Source organism: Lycorma delicatula, chromosome 2 (assembly GCF_047948215.1).
Source record: "Lycorma delicatula isolate Av1 chromosome 2, ASM4794821v1, whole genome shotgun sequence".
Taxonomy (NCBI): Eukaryota; Metazoa; Arthropoda; class Insecta; order Hemiptera; family Fulgoridae; genus Lycorma; species Lycorma delicatula.
This window is the reverse complement of record NC_134456.1, coordinates 36,305,495-36,331,671: the sequence shown is the minus strand read 5'-3', so window position 1 is coordinate 36,331,671 and position 26,177 is coordinate 36,305,495. Positions and strand designations below refer to the sequence as shown.

Genomic DNA, 26,177 nt, shown 5'->3' with positions numbered 1-26,177 from the left:
GTTTAACACAGGGGTTAGGTACAGTTACAAATTAGTCTCAAGGAAACCAACTCTAACTGGTGTTTCATGTAGCTGAATAGGTTTTCATGCAGTACAAAAATAATAAGGTCTAGGGTAGAAGTCTACTATGTAGCACAAATTATTGTACTCCTTTATGATAATAAACAAAGAGTACACTGCTTTAACTTAAATTAAAAATTTATGAAAAATGTTTCTACCCTCAATACTGCTTATCTCAATAATGATAAGCACACAGATCTGACATTTTCCCATAAATTGCTCAGCTAACTGTGCTACTTTTTAGATACCCAATAAAAAACCCATAAAAGCATTACAATAAACTTGAAGGACATCTCTACAAGCTTTTAAACTCCTTATATATATATAATATGGGTATGATGACTGTCCCATTGTCATTGTATTGAACAATGGGATGTACCTCACAATAACTCGCTCACTCACTACTAAATTTTATATAAGGTAAGGTTATCTAATTAAATACAAACAAGAATGTATACAAAGAAATCCTAAAACATTATTATTAAGATGGTGGCAGTCATTACCAAAAATCTTGCGCTGCTTGTTCCTTCATCTATGGCTCCAACTAAAGGACCAAATTTTCCACCTGAAGACATTTCATTATCTACCTCATACGGTGTAGATGCTATTCTTCCCTACACAAGTTACTTGTTTCAGCCAACATGCAAAATATATCAGAATCCTGTAATAAACAACAATATCAACATCATTCAATATAAATGTCTGAGGCTAAATCCAAAATAAATCTTGGCTAAAAACTATTACAAGGATATAGTGACAAAATATATTACTTATAATTTTATTTTTCATATAAATTTATACCTACTATATATTGTATAAGCTAATTTAGGTACAAAAGTTCCGGAATAACTTTTTGCCTTTATGTTCTGGTACTTCATATTCGAGGTGAACAAGAAGAACAGCTCCAAAAGGTTTTCTGGAAAAATTAAGGTAAAATGTAGACTGAAGCAACTGGTGACTAATGTAAATATAATATTTAATTTAGGTGTACCTGACCTGGGTAATAAAAATGGTAAATATGTATCCTTGTTATTAATAGACACAATTCTTTACCAAACCATATTTAGGCAAACAATTACCTAAATAGCATGAAGGAAAATAAAATCTAAATACAATGTTTAGGAGCTCATAATGAAATAAGAGTAAAACATAATACTTAAGCTTTTTGAGTTCATATAAATACATGAGAATAACAATAGATGACAATTTGTAAAAAAAAAAATAATTAACTTAAAACATTAATTATTACTCAAAAATGAACGTTAAAAATTCACATTATTTATTACACAATAATGAGAAAACACTATTGAATAATTTATACATGTTATATTAACAACTTCATAGCCATTAATTGAAAAAAAATTAAGCACATGAGTTTAGCAGAATAAATTAAAATTAAATAAGTAACATAATTTAAAAATTGTGCAACCAATTAATAAATATTTTTTTCTGTACCAGAAAAATCTTTCAGTTAATTTTAAACAAGGAGCTGGAAGAGTTTTTAAAGAACTGTTTGGTGACCAACTGAAAACTCCAACATAACGTAAAATCTTTCATTGAATGCTGTGTAATTATAAAATAGTTGTCTGCTTAAGTCTAAGTGGAAAGTATTTTCAATCAGTTCTTTCAGCAATATAATACAGTAAACCATGTATAATAATTAATATTGTTGTCAAAATCCATTTATTTCGAGATAGGAAGTTCAATATAAAAAATTATATAAGAAAATTAAGGGATAAAAAACAAGCTTTTACAGTAAAATTAAAATCACAAAAACTATTTCCAGTAACGCGTGTCAGTAGAATTTATGAAAGCAAGGTGATGCATTCCAAACTTGGTTGGAAAAGTGGTAACCATTATTAATTCAGTGTAAAATGCCTGCCAAATGGTTATTTCGTATTTTCAATACAATGGGTATTGAATTAGGTAAAATATAGTTATGTAAACATGAAGAAAATCATAACGTTTACATAAATGAGTAATATGTTTACGTTCAGTCAAATAAACATTATTTATTATTAAAAAATGTAACTTACTAATTGAAGATCTTCTAATGCCGGTATGTTTTTCTATAACTAATTCTAATAATACGCTTGGGATAAGGAACACCAGTTAATTTTAAGTAAACCAATTAAGTCAAAAAACAATTTTTTTTTTTTTTTTTTTTTTTTTTGTAAACATCACTTATAAATATAGCATGTTGACTTACCTCCAGAAATCTAACCCCAAAATCAGCTGTGTTCAACACATCCTAATTTTAAACATGAATACGATAACAATTACATTTTTCCAAAAGAGCAGTGTCACCAACTGACGCAATAACATATGGAAAATCTATATTTAATTGCATAAATAACATACAGGATTATTAAAAATCATCTGTAAATTAATTACTTGTTCGTAGCTAACAATCTCCTGTTAAAATGGCACTTATATTTAACAGGAAATTTTAATCACTCGCTGATTTATTAAAGGCTCTGTATAATTCATATCTCAAATATATCACTAACAGACACACCCTCAGGACTCACCGGCGATCAAAAATATGTAAAAATTATTTTGATTAGTTTACGGGCGAGAAAATAACATTTACGCTACAAGTTAGTAACGGCCACACCAGAATGGTCGACCTGAAATTGAACGAGACTACACTTTACAAGTCATCCTCCGAAATAATATGTTACGGTGATTACGGAGACTAAACAGAAAAGAGAGTAAGTTACAGACCTGGCATAAATTGCCTTATGACAACTACATATTATTACCACAAATTATTTGCGTGTAAAAAATTGCCTTCGTATATAAAAATGTCCCTGTACTAACCGGTATTTGTTAGAAAGGTTAAATATATACAAACTTTCGAGAGCGAATCGGGATGGATTGTTTTTCAAGCACAAGTAAGTTTAGTCATATAGATAATCACTGGACGTTCATTTACCGTTACATACGTTCATACGTTACATTTCTCACCGTGCAAGGTCTACCTTTTAATATCAAAAGGGCGCGTATCGAAAAGTTGCATCCTTACACACACAAGCCACTAAAGTTGTATCCGAACTCTACAGTGCCGTGCAGGATCGATTATCTTGTTACAAAGAAAATGAATCGGTGCCGAAATAATAAATCATTATTTGGTATAAATGCTGGTTTTAAAACTGTGTAGTTTACTACGAATTTATTTAATAATTGAGTTAATGGCTTCTTCACAGCATCTTGAACATTGTTTGCCTATGGAGGAAACGCTTAAAAATTTCTCTGGATAACACCAATACTAATGAAAGAAGTCAATATTATGAGATAAGCAATAAGTGCTGAAGAAGAATTGACAGTGAAGGATTTACCAGTAGTTTCTAGCTCCAAATAAGTATGTATTATCTGTTCATTCTTAAAAGAAGATAAGAAATAAACGAAGTGCGTGTAGTAGCGCGCTATTGTATGCGCCGAGCTGTTGTAACTATTGGATGTTTATAAACGAAACGTCGTTGTTTTTAACTAACTTCAAAATAACTGTAAAAATTATTTTATTCCATACTGGATAGTTTTAATTTTCTTTTAATTGTAGTTCTGCGTTTCAGTACTTTTTTTGGTACGCGTGACTGTGTGTATATTCGGTAATTGTGCGATTATTTCTGATTATTGTGAGATTTGATAATGTGATTAGCCTGTATACGTGTGTATTCGAATAGTTTATCATATGGCTGATAATTCAGGAACATCTTTTAATTGGCACAGAAAAGGGAAACATTTGCGAAGTGGTGAAACAAAAGTAGTTTTAAAGGTATTCAATCAACTGCTAGTGTTCTGAGAGGATCTGATGGTCTGGATTGGGTAGAGATTACGAAAGAGAAAAAAAAATAAAACAGCACATCAACATTAAAGTTTGTTAAATTTATAATTATACCAGAAACGCAAGAAGAGTTTATGCATCAACTATATTAAGGAAAACAATACGGTAAATAACATTTATGGTACAAGAACAGAAGACTTAATTGAATAAACATTACTTCACAAAATAAAAAAAGAACAGGAATTCAAACACATAATTAACTTACAGCACAAAAAACATAGCACGACCAGTCGTACCGAGCACAATATTTTACTTAAAAAATAATCTAATTTTAGTATTTCATGTTATATCCGACAATACAGAAACAGCCGCGAGCAGTAAGTAAAAATTAAATAAAGTCTTTAGATAACTTAAATCTTGTAAAGAGCTTGACCCGACGATTTAATAACAACAAAAGAACAATGTACACAGCACCGAAGCTAACACACCCTACGCACACAGAAAACAGACTGGACACAGCTGGTAAAGGCATTCGCACACAGGTCAGAATTATAATAACAAACAACCTTGGGTTATATTGTTTATAACTCCATTATTTGTCAACTGATTTGTTGACAAACCCTAGTCTGTTAATGCGAAATCGGCAAAACTGTGGTTTCTCGAACAACGTTATGTCTGCGACCTGGATCAAAAACTGAACAGCTAGAGAAAAATCCTACATTGGTTAAAGAGGAAGTAGTGAAACTTACATCGGAATTAAGCGGTGGGTCGGTTAGAAGTATTAATAGATTAAGGACTGAAATAAAAGGGAAAGGAAAGGTAACTCCTGTTAAAAATAGAAAACATGGAAAACTTTTGCAAGGAAAGTGAGATGAATTTGACAAAAATGTAATAAAATTGACGGTACATAATTTCTTTTTTCAAAATGAAATTCCATCCTTAAAAAAATTGCTGGCTGTGATAAACTGTGATAAGAGTTTACCAAAGATGGACACACTAGTTTGTACAAATTACTGATGTTGATGGATTTTAAATTTATTAAAAAACTAAAAAATGTAATTGTTGATAGAGAAATCATAATTTAGTGACATAATTATTTTTAAAAAATTGAAAATTGTAGAACAACGGATCGAAATATGTTTTATTTGGATGAAACATTGGTAAATGAAGGCCACACCACTAAAAGAGTTTGGTGTGATACAACAGTTACATCGGTAAAAACAGCATTTCTGTCAGGATTAAGCAGCAACTTGCAACCTCCAAAAAAATAAAGGAAAGCGATTAATTGAGGTACATATTGGCAATTAAAATGGATTTGTAGAGGAGGGATTACTTGTTTTTGAATCCAAAAAATCTGGAGACTATCATGATGACATGAATCTATATATTTTTAGGAAGTGATTTGAAAAGTATTGTCATTATTACCTGAAAATAGTATTGTTGAAATGGACAATGCTCTGTACCATAGTGTAAAACGGGAAAATATTCCAAACAGTTCATGGAAGAAACAAGAAGTTGTTTGTGGCTGCAATAAAAAAATATTCACTTTGGAGAAAACAGTTTAAAAAAAAAAATTTCTTGAACATGTAAAATACAATCATAACAAATTTAACAAATTTTTAATCAATAATTTGATTGAAACGAAAGGTCACACAGTGTTAAGGCTTCCCCCGTATCACTGTAACCTTAATCCAGCTGACTTAGTGTGGAGTCAAGTAAAAGGCTATGCTGCCTGAAATAATAGTACATATAAAATGAAAGACTTTAAAATCCTGCTTGAAAAAGGTGTGAACGAGGTACCAACTGATAAGTGGAAACAGTGCGTGAAGCATGTTACAGAGGATGAAATGAAAATGTGGGACGTAGATAATTTTCTTTCCATATGTTGTGGTTGATGAATTAATAATTAATGTTAGTGATGATTCGTTGTCAACAGCAGCTTCTGGGAGTGATGAAGAATCGGATATAATGGAGGGAATCCAGTGTTTGTTGGACACTGACTGAGGACACTGAGTAAGGTAAGCAATTTTCTTAATATTTTGAATTGGCAAGGTTTTGTTCAAATTATATATTTTACCTATTAAATTGTTTTTAATAATATGGTAGTTATTGTTTGGGATATATATTAAATATAATGTGACTATACATATTAAATATAAAATATATATTCTACTTTCAGAAAAAAATACAGCAAAAATTAAAATACTGGAATATCAGAATTTTTTTTTAATGTGCTATATTTAAAGAAAAAACTTTACTGTTTAAGAGGTTTTAATCCCCTTTCCTTCCAAATACCTTTAGCTTCCTTTATTTCAAAATTGTAAGACTGGTATATTTGAAACCTTCTTTTTAAAAATATCATATTTCTTGGAAGCTAGTAAAAATCTTATATCAAAAGTTTTAATCTAGGTACAGATGAACGAGCATAATAAACTATTTCAATGTATAATATTTAGTGCTTTCATGACTATTGATACTAAATGATCTTCACCCAAGAGAAACTACATTTCTGCTAGTATAAAATATAAAAACTAAACCATAATTTAATAATTTACTATTATTTATATTAAAAAAAAAGTTAATGGTTATAAATAAAGTAATCTTAAACTTTCATGTACCAAGATGTTTAGAAAAATAATAATTGAATTTAAATATAGTTGCTTCATCTTTGATGGTAGTTTCCTTTAATAAACCTACTTAATTAAATCTTGGTTCCCACAGATGCTTAGTTATAAATTTTTGTCTTTCTTTTACATGTATACTGGAAATGAATAATTATTTGAGAAGACTTTTTTTTTAATCTTAAATATTATTTTGCGTTGATCAAAACTTTATGACAAATAAACAGGTACTACTGTAACTAGCAAATAATAATTATAACTTCCCATCTAATGCAGTGATAACTATACCTTTACTTTTGAACTATTTACCAGTAGACTACTCACAAATATCAGTAATGTTAACACATTACATGTGGGAGTAACTTAATATTATTTTAAAATGTATTTTTCCTTTTTTTTATGGATATATATATATATTTATATATAGAGCCTGTTATTTATTTTATTCATCAACATGCAGATATATATGGTTACCATAATTTTTTGTCAGTAGAATAATTCATTAAAAAAGTGTACAATCCTGTACTGATAACCACAATCCCAGTTGATGGGGAAGCCAGCATGCTGGATAATAGCTATTGTAATTTACTAGCAGTATAATGCAGTAATACATTTAAAATGATTACTAAAAAAAAAGAAAAAATACAACAATAAATATCCTGGATATAAAAGTTAAGTCCATGGTTATAGAGAGAGGTGTAATAAATCCAGGTGTGGGGCAGGAAGGCCCACTCTGAATGACCTTAGAAAGAGTAGGTCCATTAGTTTGAAAGTGAATTATTATCATTTAATATTTCAACGAAACAAAATTAAACTACCAAACAATAAACAGCTTAGGAAGATTGTTTATATAGTTGGTAAAAATGCTATGTATTTGGTGGTTTTAGTGATTTTAACATAAAATCATATTGCTTATCTGTAATATTACTATTTTTATTAACTGTAGATAAATAGGAATGCTGGAATGCCTATGTGTATGGGCTGTCAGCTTAAAAATTAAGCTGGCAGTCCAATCTGTAATGGTTTACTACAGTTTTAGGTACACATTTAATAAGATAACTTCATTACTGAGTGAACAACAAATCTTAAACAGAGAATGCTATATTTTATGATCAGTTTTCATATAATAATATTTTGATTCATTGACTATTAATTAACTTCTGTAAGAAACTGCTGTTCATTTCCTGAGTGAAATTTTAAAACAGACTAATTTTATTTTGGCATTACATTTACTATAACTAGTAAACCTTTCCCAAGATATCAGTAGTATTACTACTATCATAATTTTTATAGGTGTGCTAGCACTATTTACACACTGTATATGTAATTAAAGTTACATGATAATTGTTAATATGCATTTATATTTTGTTATCTTAATGACTGTTTATTTTAATTGTCTCATTAGTATTTGATTATTGGTGTATTAAGCATGAATAGCATAATATTTATTATAATTTGCTGAATGTTTTTAATTCAATTAAACATCACTTTATGTGACTGAAAAGCTTAGCAACATTTGCTATTCAAGATATGCTTAACAAATTAATAGTGTAAAAAATTTAAACCACTTATTTTATCAGAAAAAACTTTTCTAGTTTTCACCCTCAGGATACACGTTTACAAAATATTTTTAAAGAAAAAAGAAATTAAACAACATTTCCAGAAATTTTTCAAATGGAGATTCTCCCTCTTTTTGGAAGAATCATTTTTATAGTTTACTACCTGAGGATGCATTTTAACAAAAATTTCAGGTGACAAAAATAAACCAAATAGAATTGTAAAAAGCATTTGTGTAGAGTGTACTAAAATTCCAATCTCGGTCCTTCATTCATTTACCCATCTTGTGGAGGACAGTTTTTTGTGACTTCCTGACTAGATGAATTTTAGTAAAAAATATCAAGGGAAATAATTAAAGCAAGTAAAACTTGATACAGTTTTTGTACAAAATATTTACTGGAATTTTGACTAAAGGTGCTCTTCTGAAAAATAGATAAAGTTGGTTCTTGGAGGACCAGTGGTTACCTCAAATTGTAATAGTAAAATTCATTATAATTTATTAATATACCCAAAAACTAATGAAATATAACTATTTATTTTATTTTTGGCTGATATTCCAGCAGCTCTTGCCATTTTAACAAACCATTGATACCATTCCAAGGATAACAAATCATGTTTACATCTCTTTCATTGTATTTAAATGTTACATAAATTCAGTCCTACGTGCTGTGAGATATGGACTCACATGTGAATGAAACAAGAAAGCAGTTTAAATTCATCGCCAAGTATATGAAATTATGTCTAAATAAGTAAATACTTAATACTCATTTGGTATATACTCAGTATACCAAAAAAGTATCAGGTCATTCGTTGAAGCATGTGAGAGAATGCTTTTGCTGATATATAGCAGACAGTTGGCATCAGTGATCAGTGATGTTAATGCATGTATTGAACCAGAAATTCATGAGAAAATATGGTTCACAATTCATTCTTTGACTTGTTTTTTCTTGAAATTTTAGGATTATTCTTTTGAATTTAAATCAGAAACTTTCATTAAAAGTTATGCTTATACAAGTACTGAAAGTGCAGGAAGCAGTGCTATCATTAGCTGCTCACTAATGTCATTTGGTCATCAATACTGTTATAATTTTGGTAGCAATAAATGGGTAATTTCTCAGTTAGCAAGCTGATAAGACTTAACTTCAAATGATTTTCAAATATTTTATACCTGGAGGCGTTTATTCTTTTCCATTCAACACTTTAGTGATGATAACAATGTCATAATCTTCATTCCAGACAAGGGAATTCAAAAACTCGTGCCTCATTAATAATTTAAACAGATAAGATAGAAGAAGTAAGTTAACAAATAAAATTAATTTTTTTATGTAATTTAACCATACATTCTAAATGCACCTAATATAAATTATAAAAATACTATTCATGGAACAAATATCATTCTAAATAAATTGTGACATACTGGATATCTGCCAAACAGAATTAATAATATTGGTGATTTAATTTCTAATGTTCTAGTTTTCATTTCATTAAAGTTAGTTGAGATGTTTTTAGTAAATACAATATGCAAACAATCAATGAATTTTTAACCAATCCCATTTTATTTTAATCCCAATGTTTCCATTATCAGCTTGTGGAATTATGTATATTCAGTTTAATCAGTTTTATGTTTACTATAAGTATTAATATTTTTATATTCATCAGTGGACTCCAGTTAAACGGATTAGTATGTTTAAACCTTGTTATTGGAACTTGTTCTGAGGCATGGCACTAGACACAAAGAATGTAGTTGCAAGATATAATTAAATTAAGGTCTTTATACATTTTATGAACGAAAACATTAGTGAAATATACAACCTATATGAAACCAAAAACATAAGAATTAATGAACTCATTATAATAATAAAAATTAAAAAGTTAATTTTTAATAGAGTTATTGACTAACTTTTTATCCGGAGGTCCCGGGTTCAAATCCCGGCCAGGCATGGCATTTTCTCACATGCTACAAATCATTCATCTCATCCTCTGAAGTAATATCTAACAGTAGTCCCGGAGGTTAAACAAAAAAGAAAGTAAAAAGTAAAGGTAAGAGTTATTGACCAAAGATAAATAATGTTATTTAGAGAAAACACTATTTTTCTTATGAACATAAATATATTAATTCAAAATTACCTTTGGTTTTTTATTAATTGGTTACTAAAGAGGTCCTAATTCTAAAAAATTAATTTCAAAGAAAACTTCGTTTTTCCCATTTTTAAGGCCAGGAAATAGTCATATTTCTATCATTAACAGGAACAGAGAAATAGAAGAAATTTAGTTTTAATAGTTAATAAAAGGAAAGGATAAAAAATTGTAATATAATTAAGTAAATATAATCTTAGTGATAAAATATTAATTTACAAAGATCTATGCAGTTCGTTGTTTTCTTCTTTAGTGAGTTCACTTTCATCAAACCGCTATTATAAAAAAAAAACCACAAAAAACACTAAGAATCAAGTGCTGTTATACAACAGTTTCAGTGTATTGATTTATCAGATTAAACTCTATAGAAAAACAACAGTGTGGAGAAATATGTAAATATTATGCAAATATTTATACTATGTAAATATGTATAGTATGGAAATTCACAAATTTTATGGTACATTCTACAAAGAGTAAAGAAACATTGAAAATAAACAAATGTTAATTCAAAATTCTATATTATCTAATAACTTCCTTTTCATAAGTATTTTAGGCATATAAAAAGTAAATTCAATGCTTATCATTTAGTGTTTGAATTTTTTAAAATTATTTGTTATCAGGTCCACTGGATCAAAGTTAAACCTCTCTGTAAAGTTGAGTAAAGATATAGTAAAAGATATCATATTTTACTATCTAAGTAATTTAAAAATTAAAAACAGAAAAATTGTTCTGAAAAATAATCTGTTTTAGCTCCTGAGAGTTTAGTTTTAAATTGTTATGCTGGAATAATAGATGAAAGTAATGAAAATGCGCAATTGCTTCTTACTGTTAGGAAATTGCAGAATTATAATTATTTTGTCAGCAAATTCAAATGCAATTTATTAGGAGTTTTTTAACAATATTTTTTAGTAGGAGCTAAATATTAAGAGCTAATATCAAGACCTAAGTGGAAACTTCCTGTAAATGTCAGTTATTTAAGATCACAGTATAGTAATATAGATCACAGAATTACTGCAATGAATAAGAATGCACACAATTGATATTCCACTTTCATACGTAAAATTAACGAGTATCTGCATAAAATATGTTTTTAAACAAGAAAATATGGTCTGTAAGACAGTGTTTTTGTATTAAAACAACCAACATGTCAAATATTTTAAAATAATTTTTATATAATTAAAATATACATATGTTAAAAGGAGTAACGTCTTTTCTTTTTCTAATTTGAATTCATTTAATTTATTTTCTGTCTTTGGTTGTCATTTTTATTATGCTTTATAAACTAAGAATGCTTCAATTTATTCTCACATAATTAAGGAAACATACTTTAAAAGACTAGGGACATTAAAATTGTTCATCATCACGCCAAAATATAAATAAATGAAATCCTATACTTTGTCATATTTTTGCAAATCCCTTCTTAGAAACAAGTCACCCATACAAAGAAATTAGCCACAAACTGCAAATTTTACTTAAAGCTCAAACAAATCAAGATGTTAGAAAATTAAATTTGCTAACTCACAGAGATTTCCTGGTAGGTCCTCTGAACAAACAATTTTCAAGTAACTTGTAAGCAGTCGTTCATAATTTTAACAAATTCAAAGCAATATAATCATTTATCATTGTGTTCAACAGATTAAAAAAATACTTATAAAAAATTAACAACACTTATTTAAAAGATTAAAGATAAATAATCTAAACTTAACACAATAGAATTTTAAAATAATTACAAATAACCTTTTTGTTTTATCAAAGTTTTTATTTTATTATGTCTCAGTAAAAAATTTGTTTTAAACTTGTTTATTTAAATTAAAAAAAATCACTCTAGCCAGTGGTGGAGAGTCTCAATTGTTTATACTACTGCTGACTACAAATAACAAATGTTAAATCCTACAAAATAATTAATTATTTTAAATAATTAATAATAAGAGTGTAATACGCTCAATTATTTTAATGTACAGTATATTTGTTTACATCTCTATAAAGTTATTACATTTTAAAGATGATAGCAGAACTTACTTAAACCAATTTTTTTTGTGATATTGAAATCATTGTAAATATTATACAAATGAAATGCTGTACTAATAATAAATACCTGTACTAATAAAGAATATAAAAAAAAAATTATTTGTCCTTACTAGTATAAGAAAACAACACTAGCCAAAGTAACCATATAAGAAGTCAAGAGTCAAAAAATGGTTTTCATACTTGAATTTGGATAATTTCAATAATATTTGAACTCAAAGACTTGATGTACATATGGCCAAGGATATTAATATAATTACACTTCTTTAGCCATTAAAACTATTCCTTCACTGTGTAACTTGCAATCAACTTTATCACTGTATTTCCATTTTCCATTAAAATCATAATCTCTGAAATTTTTTCGTAATACTTCAACAAAATGTAACTTTTTACAAATTTTATATGTATATATTGATGTTAAAAGACTTATGGCCAATTTAGGGATTAATTCCATATTTGCATCAATTTGAATTAATTTAATAAGTTCTAATGTAGATTCAAAAAGTAATTTTCCAATTCCAATTTTACCAAATTCAGGTGCAACTGCTATAAACATTATTTCAATTAAACAGTCAGTATTAAATTTTTTAAAAATATCAATAGATGAATCCATATTGATCATGAAATTAATTAGGGAAATTGAATTCTCTTCTTTACAGTATTTATCTCGAAATTCTTCAAAAAAACTGGGTTCATTTAATTTTGCTAATTTTTGTAATTTGTTAAAACATACACCAACAATTTTATTTGTTTCTTTTTCAACAGCAATCAGAGACACACATTCTTCTGCAGTGATTGCAGCCAGTTTTGCTAATTCATTGCAGGCTGATATATTTGATATCATTGCACAACCTGGAACAAAAATATAATTTTATTTATTAATATAATTGTTAATCAACATACTACAATTAAAACAGAATCATGTTAGTTATTCAGTTAATCAGCTAGATTCATTTCAGGTAATTGATTTATAGCGAATATTATGTCCTTGATTTTCAGTCATTATGTGATGGACATTCATTTTCTCCAGTCCGTACAAGAAAAGTTTGAATGAGGTAGTTTCTAACTCGAAGAGCACATGAGAAGGTGGCCCATCTTGGTGCCAAGCACAATGCCAATCACAGTGAAACAGGTTGTTTAACAGCTCTGGAATAACAAAATCTCAAGATTAAATTCATCTATTACACTTCCATTGAGAATATAAGATCCCAACACATTTTATTTTGTGATTCCATACCAAATATGAAATTGGTGTACTTTAAGTTCCTTCTCTAATTTTTTTTTTTTTTTAATGAATTATCAAATAAATTCACAACTTGTGCAGTGGGAATATGAAATGGAGATTTTGTAGAGCATGAAAAACACATGTCTGACCAGGATTTGAACCTGAGGCCTCTGGATACAAGACTGAAATGTGACCGCTATGTCACAGAGATCACTTTTATTACTACACAGTGATTTTATATAATAAAATGCAAAACTATCTTCAGGTCTAGCTGATTAAGGAGTTTCTTCAATACATCCAGTATTTTAACATTTTTTGTTCAGCTTGCACAGATGTTGGTTGATATGTGTAATAAAAAAATCAGTAAATTTTACACAGAATTCTTAATTGACGTCAGCAATAAGTATTAGGCATTGATATGAAAATCTCTAGCAACTTAAGCATTTAATAAAAACTTACTTTTAAATAACAAGTAAATACCAATGCATATGAAGTAATTTTATAATGAGATAAGTTGATTCGTTGGCAATGAGAGCATATGAAATGTATAAAAGTTTAACTGTCTTCAAACAAACCAAATATTTTGGAATCGGACCTTGGATGCTGCGTAAACCCCATTCTTATTTTGCTACATTTTGAACATCTCAAGAATCAGCAACCTATAAATTAAAATGTGTTAAGTAAGGTAACATGCCTACTGCCAAACCATGTTTAAATCTTGGTATTCATGGTAATCTTGGTATCTCATAAATTTTGGTATCCTTGCAGATCACCAAAAGTAAAAATACTGGGTGTAGTTTTTATCTTGCTAATAACATTTCTTAGTGCCTAATGAAGGAAAAGAGTTGATGCTACTTTCACTAAAAAAGATATGTTACTTAATCAATTAATTTTTTAAATACGCAGGTAGGGGTGTATTTTATCATGTTCTTGTCCATGGTAATCAACTGAAAATTACATCATAAAAAGTATGACAACTAATATAATACCTAATCAGATACTTTTTAAGACATAGTACACAACTGATGTTTTATAGTTCAGTTAACTCTTCTAATATTTTTTAACAGCCATCTTAAATGGTTTAAGGCAAGAAATATGTCTTACTTCAAGTGACGATTGTTTAAAAGTTTTATGCCTTTAAAATATAATTCAGTTAAATGAAAGAGTGTATTTTTAAGAGGAACTTGCATCTTATGTTCAGTCAGCCATCTAGTTAGTAGTAAGTATTTATATATTGTAATTACATTTGTGTTTAAAATCTTTAAAAGTATGAATCAATAGCACTGTACTGTATGGCTATGTAAAAGGAAACTCAAAGAGCTGATAAGACAGGAAAAACTCCAGCTCTTCAGTATCATTTTAATTATTTATATTTTGCACATTTAATAGACAAATACCATTTGCTGACAAACAAACAATCCCATAGAATATTAAAAATTCAGGACAAATTAAACCATTTTTGTTGGCTTAAGACTAAGTATCTTACTCAAGAATACCAGTTTGTATGAAAAAACAAAACTTCATTATTTATTCTAAGTTATAGATTGAAAATTTGACATTGTCTTAAATTTAACATTTTCATCATCTTCTAATCTCTTCTTCATTTAATTTGTTTTGGTAAATGTAAATAAAATATTTTTATTAATTAAAAAGGGAAATGGGTAGGATGAAGGTGGATATAGTAGGAATTAGTGAGGTTCAGTGGCAAGAGGAAGGCGACTTTTGGGCAGGTAATTTTAGAGTAATTAACTCAGCATCAAATAATGGGCAGACAGGAGTAGGTTTCGTGATGAACAAGAAGATAGGGAGGATAGTGGAGTATTTCAAGATGCATAGCGATAGAATCATTGTAATAAGGATAAAATCAAAACCTAAACTGACGATTGTTAACGTCTATATGCCTACAAGCGCCCATGATGATGATGAGGTAGAGTGTGCATACAAAGAGATTGATGAAGCAATTAAACATGTAAAAGGAGATGAAAATTTAATAATAGTTGGAGATTGGAATGCAAGCATTGGAAAAGGCAAGGAAAGAAATATAGTGGGTGAATACGGGCTGGGAAAAGGAATGGAAGAGGGGACCGACTTATAGAGTTTTGCACGAAGTATAATTTAGTAATTGCCAACACCCAATTTAAAAATCATAATAGAAGAATATACACTTGGAAAAAGCCAGGCGATACTGCAAGGTATCAGATAGATTATATCATGGTTAAGCAAAGAAATCAACTCGTTGAGTGCAAAACTTACCCTGGAGCAGACATTGATAGCGACCATAATTTGGTGATAATGAAATGTAGATTGGGGTTTAAAAACCTGAAGAAAAGGTGTCAGATGAATTGGTGGAATTTAGAGAAGCTTGAGGAAGAGGAGGTAAAGAAGATTTTTGAGGAGGACATCGCAAGAGGTCTGAGTAAAAAAGATAAGGTAGAAAATGTAGAAGAAGAATGGGAGAATGTTAAAAAGGAGATTCTTAAATCAGCAGAAGCAAACTTAGGCGGAATAAAGAGAAATAGGTAGAAAACCTTGGGTTTCAGACAATATATTGCAGCTGATGGATGAACGTAGAAAATATAAGAATGTTAGTGATGAAGAAAGTAAAAGGAACTATCGGCAATTAAGAAATGCTATAAACAGAAAGTGAAAACTGGCAAAAGAAGAGTGGAATAAAGAAAAGTGTTCAGAAGTGGAAAGAGAAATGAACATTGGTAAAATAGACGGAGCATACAGGAAAGTTAAGGAAAATTTTGGGGTACATAAATTAAAATCTAATAATGTGTTAAACAAAGATGGTACACCAATATATAATACGAAAGGTAAAGTCGATAGATGGGTGGAATATATTGAAGAGTTATACGGAGGAAATGAATTAGAAAATGGTGTTATAGAGGAAGAAGAGGAAGTTGAGGAGGATGAAATGGGAGAAACAATACTGAGATCTGAATTTAAGAGAGCATTAAAAGATTTAAATGGCAGAAAGGCTCCTGGAATAGACGGAATACCTGTAGAATTACTGCGCAGTGCAGGTGAGGAAGCGATTGATAGATTATACAAACTGGTGTGTAATATTTATGAAAAAAGGGAAGTTCCGTGACTTCAAAAAAAGTGTTAGTCATGATACCAAAGAAAGCAGAGGCAGATAAATGTGAAGAATACAGAACAATTAGTTTAACTAGTCATGCATCAAAAATCTTAACTAGAATTCTATATAAAAGAATTGAGAGGAGAGTGGAGGAAGTGTTAGGAGAAGACCAATTTGGTTTCAGGAAAAGTATAGGGACAAGGGAAGCAATTTTGGGCCTCAGATTAATAGTAGAAGGAAGATTAAAGAAAAACAAACCAACATACTTGGCATTTATAGACCTAGAAAAGGCATTCGATAACGTAGACTGGAGTAAAATGTTCAGCATTTAAAAAAAATTAGGGTTCAAATACAGAGATAGAAGAACAATTGCTAGCATGTACAGGAACCAAACAGCAACAGTAACAATTGAAGAACATAAGAAAGAAGCCGTAATAAGAAAGGGAGTTCGACAAGGATGTTCCCTATCTCTGTTACTTTTTAATCTTTACATGGAACTAGCAGTTAATGATGTTAAAGAACAATTTAGATTCGGAGTAACAGTACAAGGCAAAAAGATAAAGATGCTATGATTTGCTGATGATATAGTAATTCTAGCAGAGAGTAAAAAGGATTTAGAAGAAACAATGAACGGCATAGATGAAGTCCTACGCAAGAACTATCGCATGAAAATAAACAAGAACAAAACAAAAGTAATGAAATGTAGTAGAAATAAAACGATGGACCACTGAATGTGAAAATAGGAGGAGAAAAGATTATGGAGGTAGAAGAATTTTGTTATTTGGGAGGTAGAATTACTAAAGATGGACGAAGCAGGAGCGATATAAAATGCCGAATAGCACAAGCTAAACGAGCTTTCAGTAAGAAATATAATTTGTTTACATCAAATATTAATTTAAATGTCAGGAAAAAATTTTTGAAAGTGTATGTTTGGAGTGTCGCTTTATATGGAAATGAAACTTGGACAATCGGAGTATCTGAGAAGAAAAGATTGGAAGCTTTTGAAATGTGGTGCTATAGGAGAATGTTAAAAATCAGATGGGTGGATAAAGTGACAAATGAAGAGGTATTGCGGCAAATAGATGAAGAAAGAAGCATTTGGAAAAATATAGTTAAAAGAAGAGACAGACTTATACGCCACATACTAAGGCATCCTGGAATAGTCACTTTAATATTGGAAGGACAGGTAGAAGGGAAAAATTGTGTAGGCAGGCCACGTTTGGAATATGTAAAACAAATTGGTAGGGATGTAGGATGTAAAGGGTATACTGAAATGAAATGACTAGCACTAGATAGGGAATCTTGGAGAGCTGCATCAAACCAGTCAAATGACTGAAGACAAAAAAAAAAATTATTTTTTTTTTTTACCAAAATATATAAAACCTATTGAACAAGTTTAGAAATACAAAAATATTTTAAAAATTAATTAAACGCTTCAACTCTGCTAAGTTTTTAGGGTTTCATCAATTCATGAAGCTACCATGGGTTATTGTCATTACCATAGGGTTATGTTGCTAACAGAGCCATTTTTAACCTGTAAGTAAGTTAGTATACATTGTTCCAGACAGAAGGTAAGTCATCCATTAGATTATTGTAATTTATACTAATATTCTCAAAGGTAAGAGATATGAGTTAGGGTGTAATTATACATTTTTATAGACTTCAAAAACAGTTTTCTACTTATAGATGTGTGTTAATTTATTCACCTATTATTTTTACACCATTTGACTACCTTTACAAAACAGCCAATGAATTTAAAAATTTAGAAAATGTAATGTTTTCTTTCTTTCAGATAAATAAAAATATAAAAAAGCTGGCAATGTACTGCATGACTTCTCTGGCTATGCAAGGCAAGATATTATTCAATACTTCACATTACTTTTTCATTGCAAAATATTTCTGGCTTTGCCGAAAATCATTAAAAGTCTTCGCAATTCAATCATTAGGTCTTATTTTTATTTTCATAATAGAATTTAAATATAAGTAACAGAAAAAAAAAATCTTCAGAATTTTTTACAATTTTGGGGCTCTCTAACAATAGAACTTTTTTTATTGATTATAATGATTACTAAAATAAGATTTAAGGATTAAAATTTTCAAATTTCAAACAAAAAAAAATTGTTTTTGCAGGCGGCTGGCTCCCTTTCTGTATGGGGACAATTTACTAAAACCTTTTTTACTGAGAGGTAATCCTTAACAAAAAAAATTAGAATTGTTTAAAGATATTGAAAAATAAAGTATAACGTTTATGTCTGTAATGAAAAAAATCATTTAACAAATTTGCTTAAGTAAGTTTTCTCTTAAGTCTAACATCATTTCCAATAAAGGGTAAAACAAGAATGTAACTATTTTCAAAAATCCTTTGTGTTTTTTCAGGGATTATAATTTTTTAAAATTGTAGATTTTTTTGATAGCCCAATATGTAAGAAAATATTTTAAAAAATGTTCTTTTTTAATATTAAAACTGAAGAGAGACAGACCAAAAACAAAAAAAAAATTCAATGAAAACTTTTTTGAAAATCAACCCCCAGTTGCTTTTTATTTTATTTATATATCCAATACAAGTAAAAATTTTCCAAAGTAGTTTTTCCTAAAGTGCTTTGAAGAAAATCGAAATTGTTTTTTTTTTGGGACATCCACCCACCACCTGAACAAATTTTGAAAAAAAATTAATATGATCAATTCTCCACATATAAAAATATTTGAGGTAAATTTGAAGAAAATTGGTTCCGTCAAGCCTAGATATAAGGCCAAAAGCAATGTGGCACATGAATGTACGTACTTACTGTTTTTTGGTCTAGAAGAACTAGTTGGACCCTAAAACCTAAAGATTTGCAAAAAAGTAAAAAAAAAGAACAAGTATAAAATATAAATATTTTGTTTAAATAAGGTAGATGATTTACAATTTAAAAAACATTTTTTTATTATGTTTTAATAAATATTGAAAAATTTTTAATTGTATTTCATATTGAAAAATAAATTGTAAAAGATGAAGAAAATTACTGGGAAAAGAATAATTTTTAATAACTTATCTTCTTTTATTTGTTTTATATAAAAAACCCTTTCTTACTCATAAAAACAAAAAAAAAGCTATGAATCAATTAAGTAAATGAATAATTTTTGTAATGTTCTGAAGTGAATGCAAAATGAATTAATTTAAACCAATTAACAAATTTATTGTGATTTGAAATTTGAAATCAAAATGTCTGAGGAGCTCATAGTTTCTATTTCAGTCATGATTTTACTTGCTTTTATTTAACTCATAATGTTTTTTTTTTCATATTTGCCCTCAAATCTTGCATCCTTAACTTAACATAATTCCTGAAATGGCTAATTGATGAAATTTTGCACAGTTATTAAGGTCGGGTGACAATACAATATTCCACCATTACTTTTGCAAACATCCCCATACGCAGGTAAATTAAGGGTGCAGATGTAAAAAATTGTAAAATGGCTATGCAGAGCTTTTGAGGTTGCAGATGACAAATCCAATAGCTGTTTAACATAAAAAAATGACAAAAAACTTAGTACAAAGGAGTTTTTGTGAGAATTTGATATTTCATCATCATATGTATATGAATATATATATATATATATATATATATATATATATATAGACGCTTTTTGGTGGACTGTATGTTGAGACACAGGTGCTGATGATGCAAAAACTTCACTATTTTGTTACTTTGTATAGTAAATGTTTGATTGAAAACTTGTATGATAATAGTCTGATTTAAAGTATGACTAAAAAGTATAAAGCAAGTTTTTAAAAATTTTGAAAAATTTTCGATATTTTTTTAAAACTATTTTTACCTATCAGATTACACTACTTATCTCTAGATAAACACTTTTTTAGTTGAATTTTTCATTAATTTTTAATAACTTAAGCATTTAAAAAAATTACTGTTTTATTTATTGAAAAGTTAAGCAAATATATATCCAAATTTAAAAATTAATGCTAAATAATTTCATGTACATACCAATACAAATATTTTCATATGGAAAAAATCCTATATAAAGTATTGAAACAGCTTCTTCTATTCTTTCTCGTTCAAGCAAAACAATTTGTATAGTTTTATCTGAAAGCTTTTCTTCCTTTAATATTTTTGCTGGCATTTTAGTAGCAAAAAATTAGTTAAGGTTTGTTTCTGAATTTGTAACAGAGTGTGTTCTAAATATTTTAATAAATTTCTAACATGAAATCAATCATTTACTAAAATAAATGTTTATGCCACAGAAGTATAATATTAAATGAAAATTTTAAATGATCATTTTTTTCTATATAAAGTACAGAAATGCTGGCTGATAAAGAAAAATAACCGTTGATAACATTTTATCATAGCTGTTGTTAAAGATATTTCAGAAGGAAAAGTTCATTATAGTGACCTTCACTGGCCTACATGATAACCAATTATTATTTTGTTGTTTCATGCATAAAACATCAATAAATATTGTATTTGCTAATAAAACTGTGAATAATAAAATTAAAAAAAACTTAAGAAACATTGGTCTACTTATTTAACAAATTTGCTTAAGTAAAGTCTAACATCACCTCCAATAAAGGGTAAAACAAGAATGTAACTATTTTCAAAAAACCTTTATGTGCTTTTTCAGGGATTATAATTTTGAAAAATTGTACGGCACTACAGCTGCAGTTGAATGAAGTTCCATGAGGAGCAGCGCTTCTGTCCTGCACACAAACAAAAAAAGTGTTGGTTTTTACGGGAGAAACCATCCAAAGCCTATTACTGAGGTAGGATTCGACCGACGTTATGTTTCCGATGTGAGAAAAAGCTTTCACTGATCTCAGCTGTTAACCCGAGCCCCGCGATTAATAAGGTATAGATTACAATATTGTTAGCACAAACTTCCTCCATGTAGTTACACCAGTCTACTTTTGTGTTAGGTTAATCTCTAGCAACTATCAAAACTTGCCGGTTTTTAGCCTCTTCGCCCCGCCGTAAATAAAAACAGTTTTGCGGTACGGTAAGCTATACCCAGAAAGGAAAATTCCTGACGTAACTGTTTGTATTCCGTTTAAGCATTTCGGGAGCGCGTCCACCGATCACGCGCATCCGTACGCAAAATCATTTCGCGACCACGTTGACATATGTGAAGGTTGTAATCTTAGTCATATACGATGCGAAGTACCGCTACTGTAAGAACGAGACAGCATGGTTTTCATTTGTAACTTGTTCCACCAAACGAATAAAATTAATGGTGACTGAATTGAAATAAATACACGACTGACAATACGTTCTTATAAAATATTAATATCAAACATAGTTTGAACCACATATTCGAACTTACAAAACATGCTTCATTCAAACAAACATTTATAACAAATAGATGATAAATTGTCATGTCTTGTCTAAGTTTTATAATTTTTGTAAACACTGAAACGAAGGCAAAAATTGGTATATTTAATGTTTAAAAAAAAATAAGGAAAATAAGATGAAAGAATATAATGAAAAATAATTTCTTGATACTTAACAGAAAAAATCCAAGAGACTAATGAATACATGAAATTAGCAATGGGTTGAAAGAGAAATCAGGAAATTAGTCAAATTTTATACATAATACCAGATCTTTAACTAGAAAAATTAAATGATTAAAAATCATGTCATGAAAGTCAACAAATTCTGTCGCAATTTTGCTGATTTTGAGTGTTATAGTATTGTTTAAGTAACGTGAATAATACATTGCCTTAAAGCTGTATGTAAATGTAAAATTCACAAATTTTTAACACACTTAAGTCATAATGCACAATAACACAAATTCTAATGAGAGAACAAACAACAAAAACATTAAAAAAAGTTAATAGGCGGTTGAGGAAGGGATACTAAAATAGAGTTTGTAATGTTAGACCATGCAGAAAACTTTGAAAACACTGAAGAAAGTGACTGAAGAGTTGGTAAATAATAGAGGACAGGAAAGAGAAAAAGAAGAGAAAATGAGTGGATAAGAAATAAAGTTAAATTCTTATCTAACACTGATAAAGTTTGTGGTAAATATTTTTCAGCAAAAAGTGTTCAGCATATTTGTTGTTCAAAATGCGAATTAAGATGTTTTGAGAAGAACGATGAAGGTGAAAAAAAAATCAAATAGAGAAGTTTATTGGTTATCTTATGGAAAGAGGGGCAATTTTATTTGTAAACATATCAGAACTGAAGCTGTCATGACGAGATGACCAGATAAAGATATAAAAACAGATCTAAAAGATAATAATAATTTGTATAACTATGAAGTGAAAAAAGAGTAATACAAAATACCTTTCCTTACAAAATTTTGCTATTAAGGTGCAAAAGGTAAGGAAAGGAATGATCAGTATTAAAAATAAAGACATGAGAGGAAAACTAACCAAAAAATAAAACTAATTGGTTCTATTGATTTTATAAAACATCATATTTAATTACTTTCCAAAATGGAAAGTCATTATTGCTGTTCAGATTCAAAACTTCATATCTTTCCCTTCAAGATTTAAATCTTGTAAAAATGTATGAGTAATGTATGTTGAGAAGTGTGTGACTGAAAAATTTCTTCTTGAAAGAATTATTGTGTACAAAAAAAAATGTAATACCCACTACATAGTTTTTCATTTCACCATCCAAAAAAAAGGCCTATTGTTGATGTGGAAAAATAAAAAATACGAGTCATGATGAAAAATGTATTAACTAAGAAATCTTTGTAGAAAACATAAAGAATAAATATTAGCCAGACAAGATAGGGAGAATGACAAAAAGGAAGTGGCAATACAAGAATTAAAATCCTTGCAGAAAGTCAAATGTATTTCGTAAAGAAATATTTAGTGAAGATCTGTAAACAGAATAGCACAGGGCAAGACACATGCATGTCTAAAGATAGTGATCACACCATACAATCTATATAGCCGTCACCAATAGAGGTGGAAATACCACCTGTGCCTACCACTGCAATCATATCCAGTATGAGTGAAGCAGCATAACTGCTGATGACCGCCACATCCTCCCAATTACACTGGGTAAGTTTTTCTAAAATAAAGATAAGGGACAACACCCATCCCTGTTAACCACAGTGAAAGCTCTGGTTCAGAAATAGGATTGATTTTCAGTGCCAGTGACCATTCTGACCGTAGTGACATCCCAAATGTGAGTGAACCAAGTTGAAAAAAGAAAGGCTGACAGAAAGGAAAACCAAGAAAGTGAGCACTTGCCACCACAATGTCACATTCTGGCTTCAATACCAATAATGGAGAATATCCTTCAATGGAATATAAATGGCTGCGTTTCACAATATTGTGAACTGAAGATTCTCCTAGCCAGGCATACAGCATTGTGTGTGTCTACAAGAAATACATTTCAAGCCAGTTTCAGCTTGACAGGATTCAAATTGTTTTGTTGTTTATGGAACCTGGTATCAGAGCTAAAGGAGAAGTTGCTGCTACATTCATCAGTAACAAGCATGCTGCAAGTAATTTTCCACTCGCTATACCTCTGCAAGCAGTAGCAATATTTACATCAACCTATGAGGCAGATAGTATGCTCTCTTAATGTATGAAGTACCAGATGCATCATGGCAAAATGAAGACTCCTCAATACAGTCAAACAACTACCTCCTCCATTTCTCCTAACAGGGGACTTCAACTCCCACAGTTTGATGTGGGGGTGCAGCAGTACCAATAACACTAGTTCTAGAATCGACAACCTGCTACTCAACAACTACCTAGTTTTTATAAGCAACAGAATGAGCACCCACTTCACTGCTGGGAGTGGTACATTTTTATAGATTTTTTGATCTTCAGTCCAAGTTTCGCTCCATAGTTATCATGGACAGTACTCCCAGATCTTCGGGAAAGCGATCACTTTCCATTTGCTGATATCAACAGATAGCCCAAAGAAGATTGTGCGTTCACTGAGGCATTGGTGTTTATGCTGGCTGGCTAGGATTCAGAGGCAGAATACTACCTGTGTATGTAATTGGTAACTTAGAAGAGGACATTACAAGTTTCACTTCCTCTATCACATCTGCTGCAGTACAGTTTATTCCAAGAACCAGTGGTCGTCCTTCCAGGATCCTGGTACAGTGGTGGAATGCAGAGATCATGTTGATTGCTTCACACACCTCTAATACTCTACATACTTGAATTGCCCGGAATTCGACCTCCCTCCGCGAATCTCCGTAGACAGCAGAAGCGCATCATCGGCATAAGAGACAACACGACATCCACCGAGCAACCTCAACCGCATGAGATAGTCAAACTCTACAACCCAAAGCAGAGGGCCCAGCACACTGCCTTGGGAACTTCTCTTGGACAGCATCTTTCTCACCTCAGTGCCACCATCACGAAGCACTACAGATCGGTTACAAAAGTAACTTTGTAGCACCCTGATCTCATCGCGCGTACAGGTCTGCCATTGTAATTGATACAAGGGAGAGGGATGCCACAAGTTGTTAAATGCTCCAGCTATATCCAAAAATATATCCAGGATACAACAAGTCAGAGTTAGTAACGATGTCAATCACTTTTAAAATTGTATCCTCTGTACCTTTCCCCGATCGAAAACCATACTGTTCCTCTATCAAGAGATTTCGCGAGGCCAACCTTCCATTAATCCCCAAATACAGCACCTTCTCAAAGACCTTACCAAACACTAACAGAAGCGTCAGAGGCCTGCACGACAAACTCACAGTAGGATCCTTGTCTCCACCTGTAAAAAGAAGTTTAATCACACTCTTTTCCAACAAAGCCTCAGTAATCGCTAAAGATGCTATACCCAAACGAAAAGAAACGACATCATGATTAACATGCAGATGATACTGATTCTCAGTCAGTACACCTTTCCGGATCGAGAGAGCAGACAGAAGAACGCCTTTCTTTTGTTTTTATCCCAAAATCCTATAAACGACATCCCAGGGATCCTTATTACCTTGATCCTGCACGAAAGTACGCCAAGAATCCCTTTTTGCTGTTCGAATCATATAAAAAAAATACTGGGTCCTCAAATCCCTACACTTGGAAGCGAGTTCTGCTCGTCGCTTAGGGTCACCCTCACGTTGAGAAGGTCGCCTAAGACGATTCACAAACCGCCTCAGATCAGAAAACTCTCTCGTCCACCATGGAGCAATTCTATTCCGACCAGAACTACGTGGGATAGAGCGTTTTGCAGTATCCACATAAGTAAGAGAAAACCTCTTTGCAAATTCCTTCAAATCCATAACTTCTAAATTCCGGTGCAAGACACAAAGTCTGGCAGATAATATATCGACAAATTTTTGCCAATCTGCCCTCCTGTATAGGAAACGCCCCTGCTAAACGGGAACATTACACCGGTACACCTCATCGCGGATATTTCCGATCTGAAACGCAACCAAACGGTGATCACTGGAACAGTCAACTACTGGCCATCGACAAACAGTCCGGAGAATCTTCCTTCCAACCGTCACATCTATATTTGTACCAGCAAACAACCTTCTGCCTTCCACCATTCCTGTGAAGGTTGGTAACTCATCCAAAACATTATAAACCTCGAGACCGTGTTGTATAATGAAACTCTCCACCAACTCCTCTTTCTCATCCGTCAAAGTATTGTACCATCATAAAAACTTCGCATTAATGTCTGCTCCGATCAGTACAGGACAGGTAATCGGGCACTTGCAACATAAATTTGCAAGTCCCTGATTATCAACTTTATGGTGAAAATC

General features: G+C 30.4%; 2 protein-coding genes across 6 annotated transcripts in view; both read right to left on the bottom strand.

Annotated features, from left to right (window-relative positions):
- The window catches only part of LOC142320647 (glycerol kinase 3-like), a 37,644-nt gene extending 35,220 nt beyond the window's left edge, over positions 1-2,424 (bottom strand). For 3 of the 5 annotated variants that reach the window (XM_075358681.1, XM_075358680.1, XM_075358684.1), the window contains exons 1-2: positions 2,270-2,424; positions 564-721 (exon numbers count right to left, since the gene is read on the bottom strand). In XM_075358681.1, the coding sequence (XP_075214796.1) occupies positions 564-635 (72 nt within the window). In that variant the 5' untranslated portion in view covers positions 636-721; positions 2,270-2,424. Of the gene's footprint in view, positions 1-563; positions 722-865; positions 977-2,096; positions 2,249-2,269 lie in introns of those variants that run through there. The other 2 variants (XM_075358683.1, XM_075358682.1) reach the window with 2 other exon arrangements.
- An 8,884-nt stretch (positions 2,425-11,308) lies between these two features.
- LOC142320646 (uncharacterized) lies at positions 11,309-21,581 on the bottom strand. The gene is made up of 2 exons (XM_075358678.1): positions 20,477-21,581; positions 11,309-13,038 (listed from the first exon to the last, which is right to left on the bottom strand). The coding sequence occupies exons 1-2, from the start codon at positions 20,610-20,612 to the stop codon at positions 12,443-12,445; spliced, it is 732 nt and encodes a 243-aa protein (XP_075214793.1). The 5' UTR covers positions 20,613-21,581; the 3' UTR covers positions 11,309-12,442.
- Between the last annotated feature and the right edge of the window lie 4,596 nt (positions 21,582-26,177).

Excerpts from the sequence above, each read along its gene's own strand:
- LOC142320646 (XM_075358678.1), bottom strand. The coding sequence starts at position 20,612 with ATGCCAGCAAAAATATTAAAGGAAGAAAAGCTTTCAGATAAAACTATA. Across the intron at positions 13,039-20,476 it reads ATATGAAAATATTTGTATTG|GTTGTGCAATGATATCAAAT; the intron begins GTATGTACATGA and ends TTTTTGTTCCAG.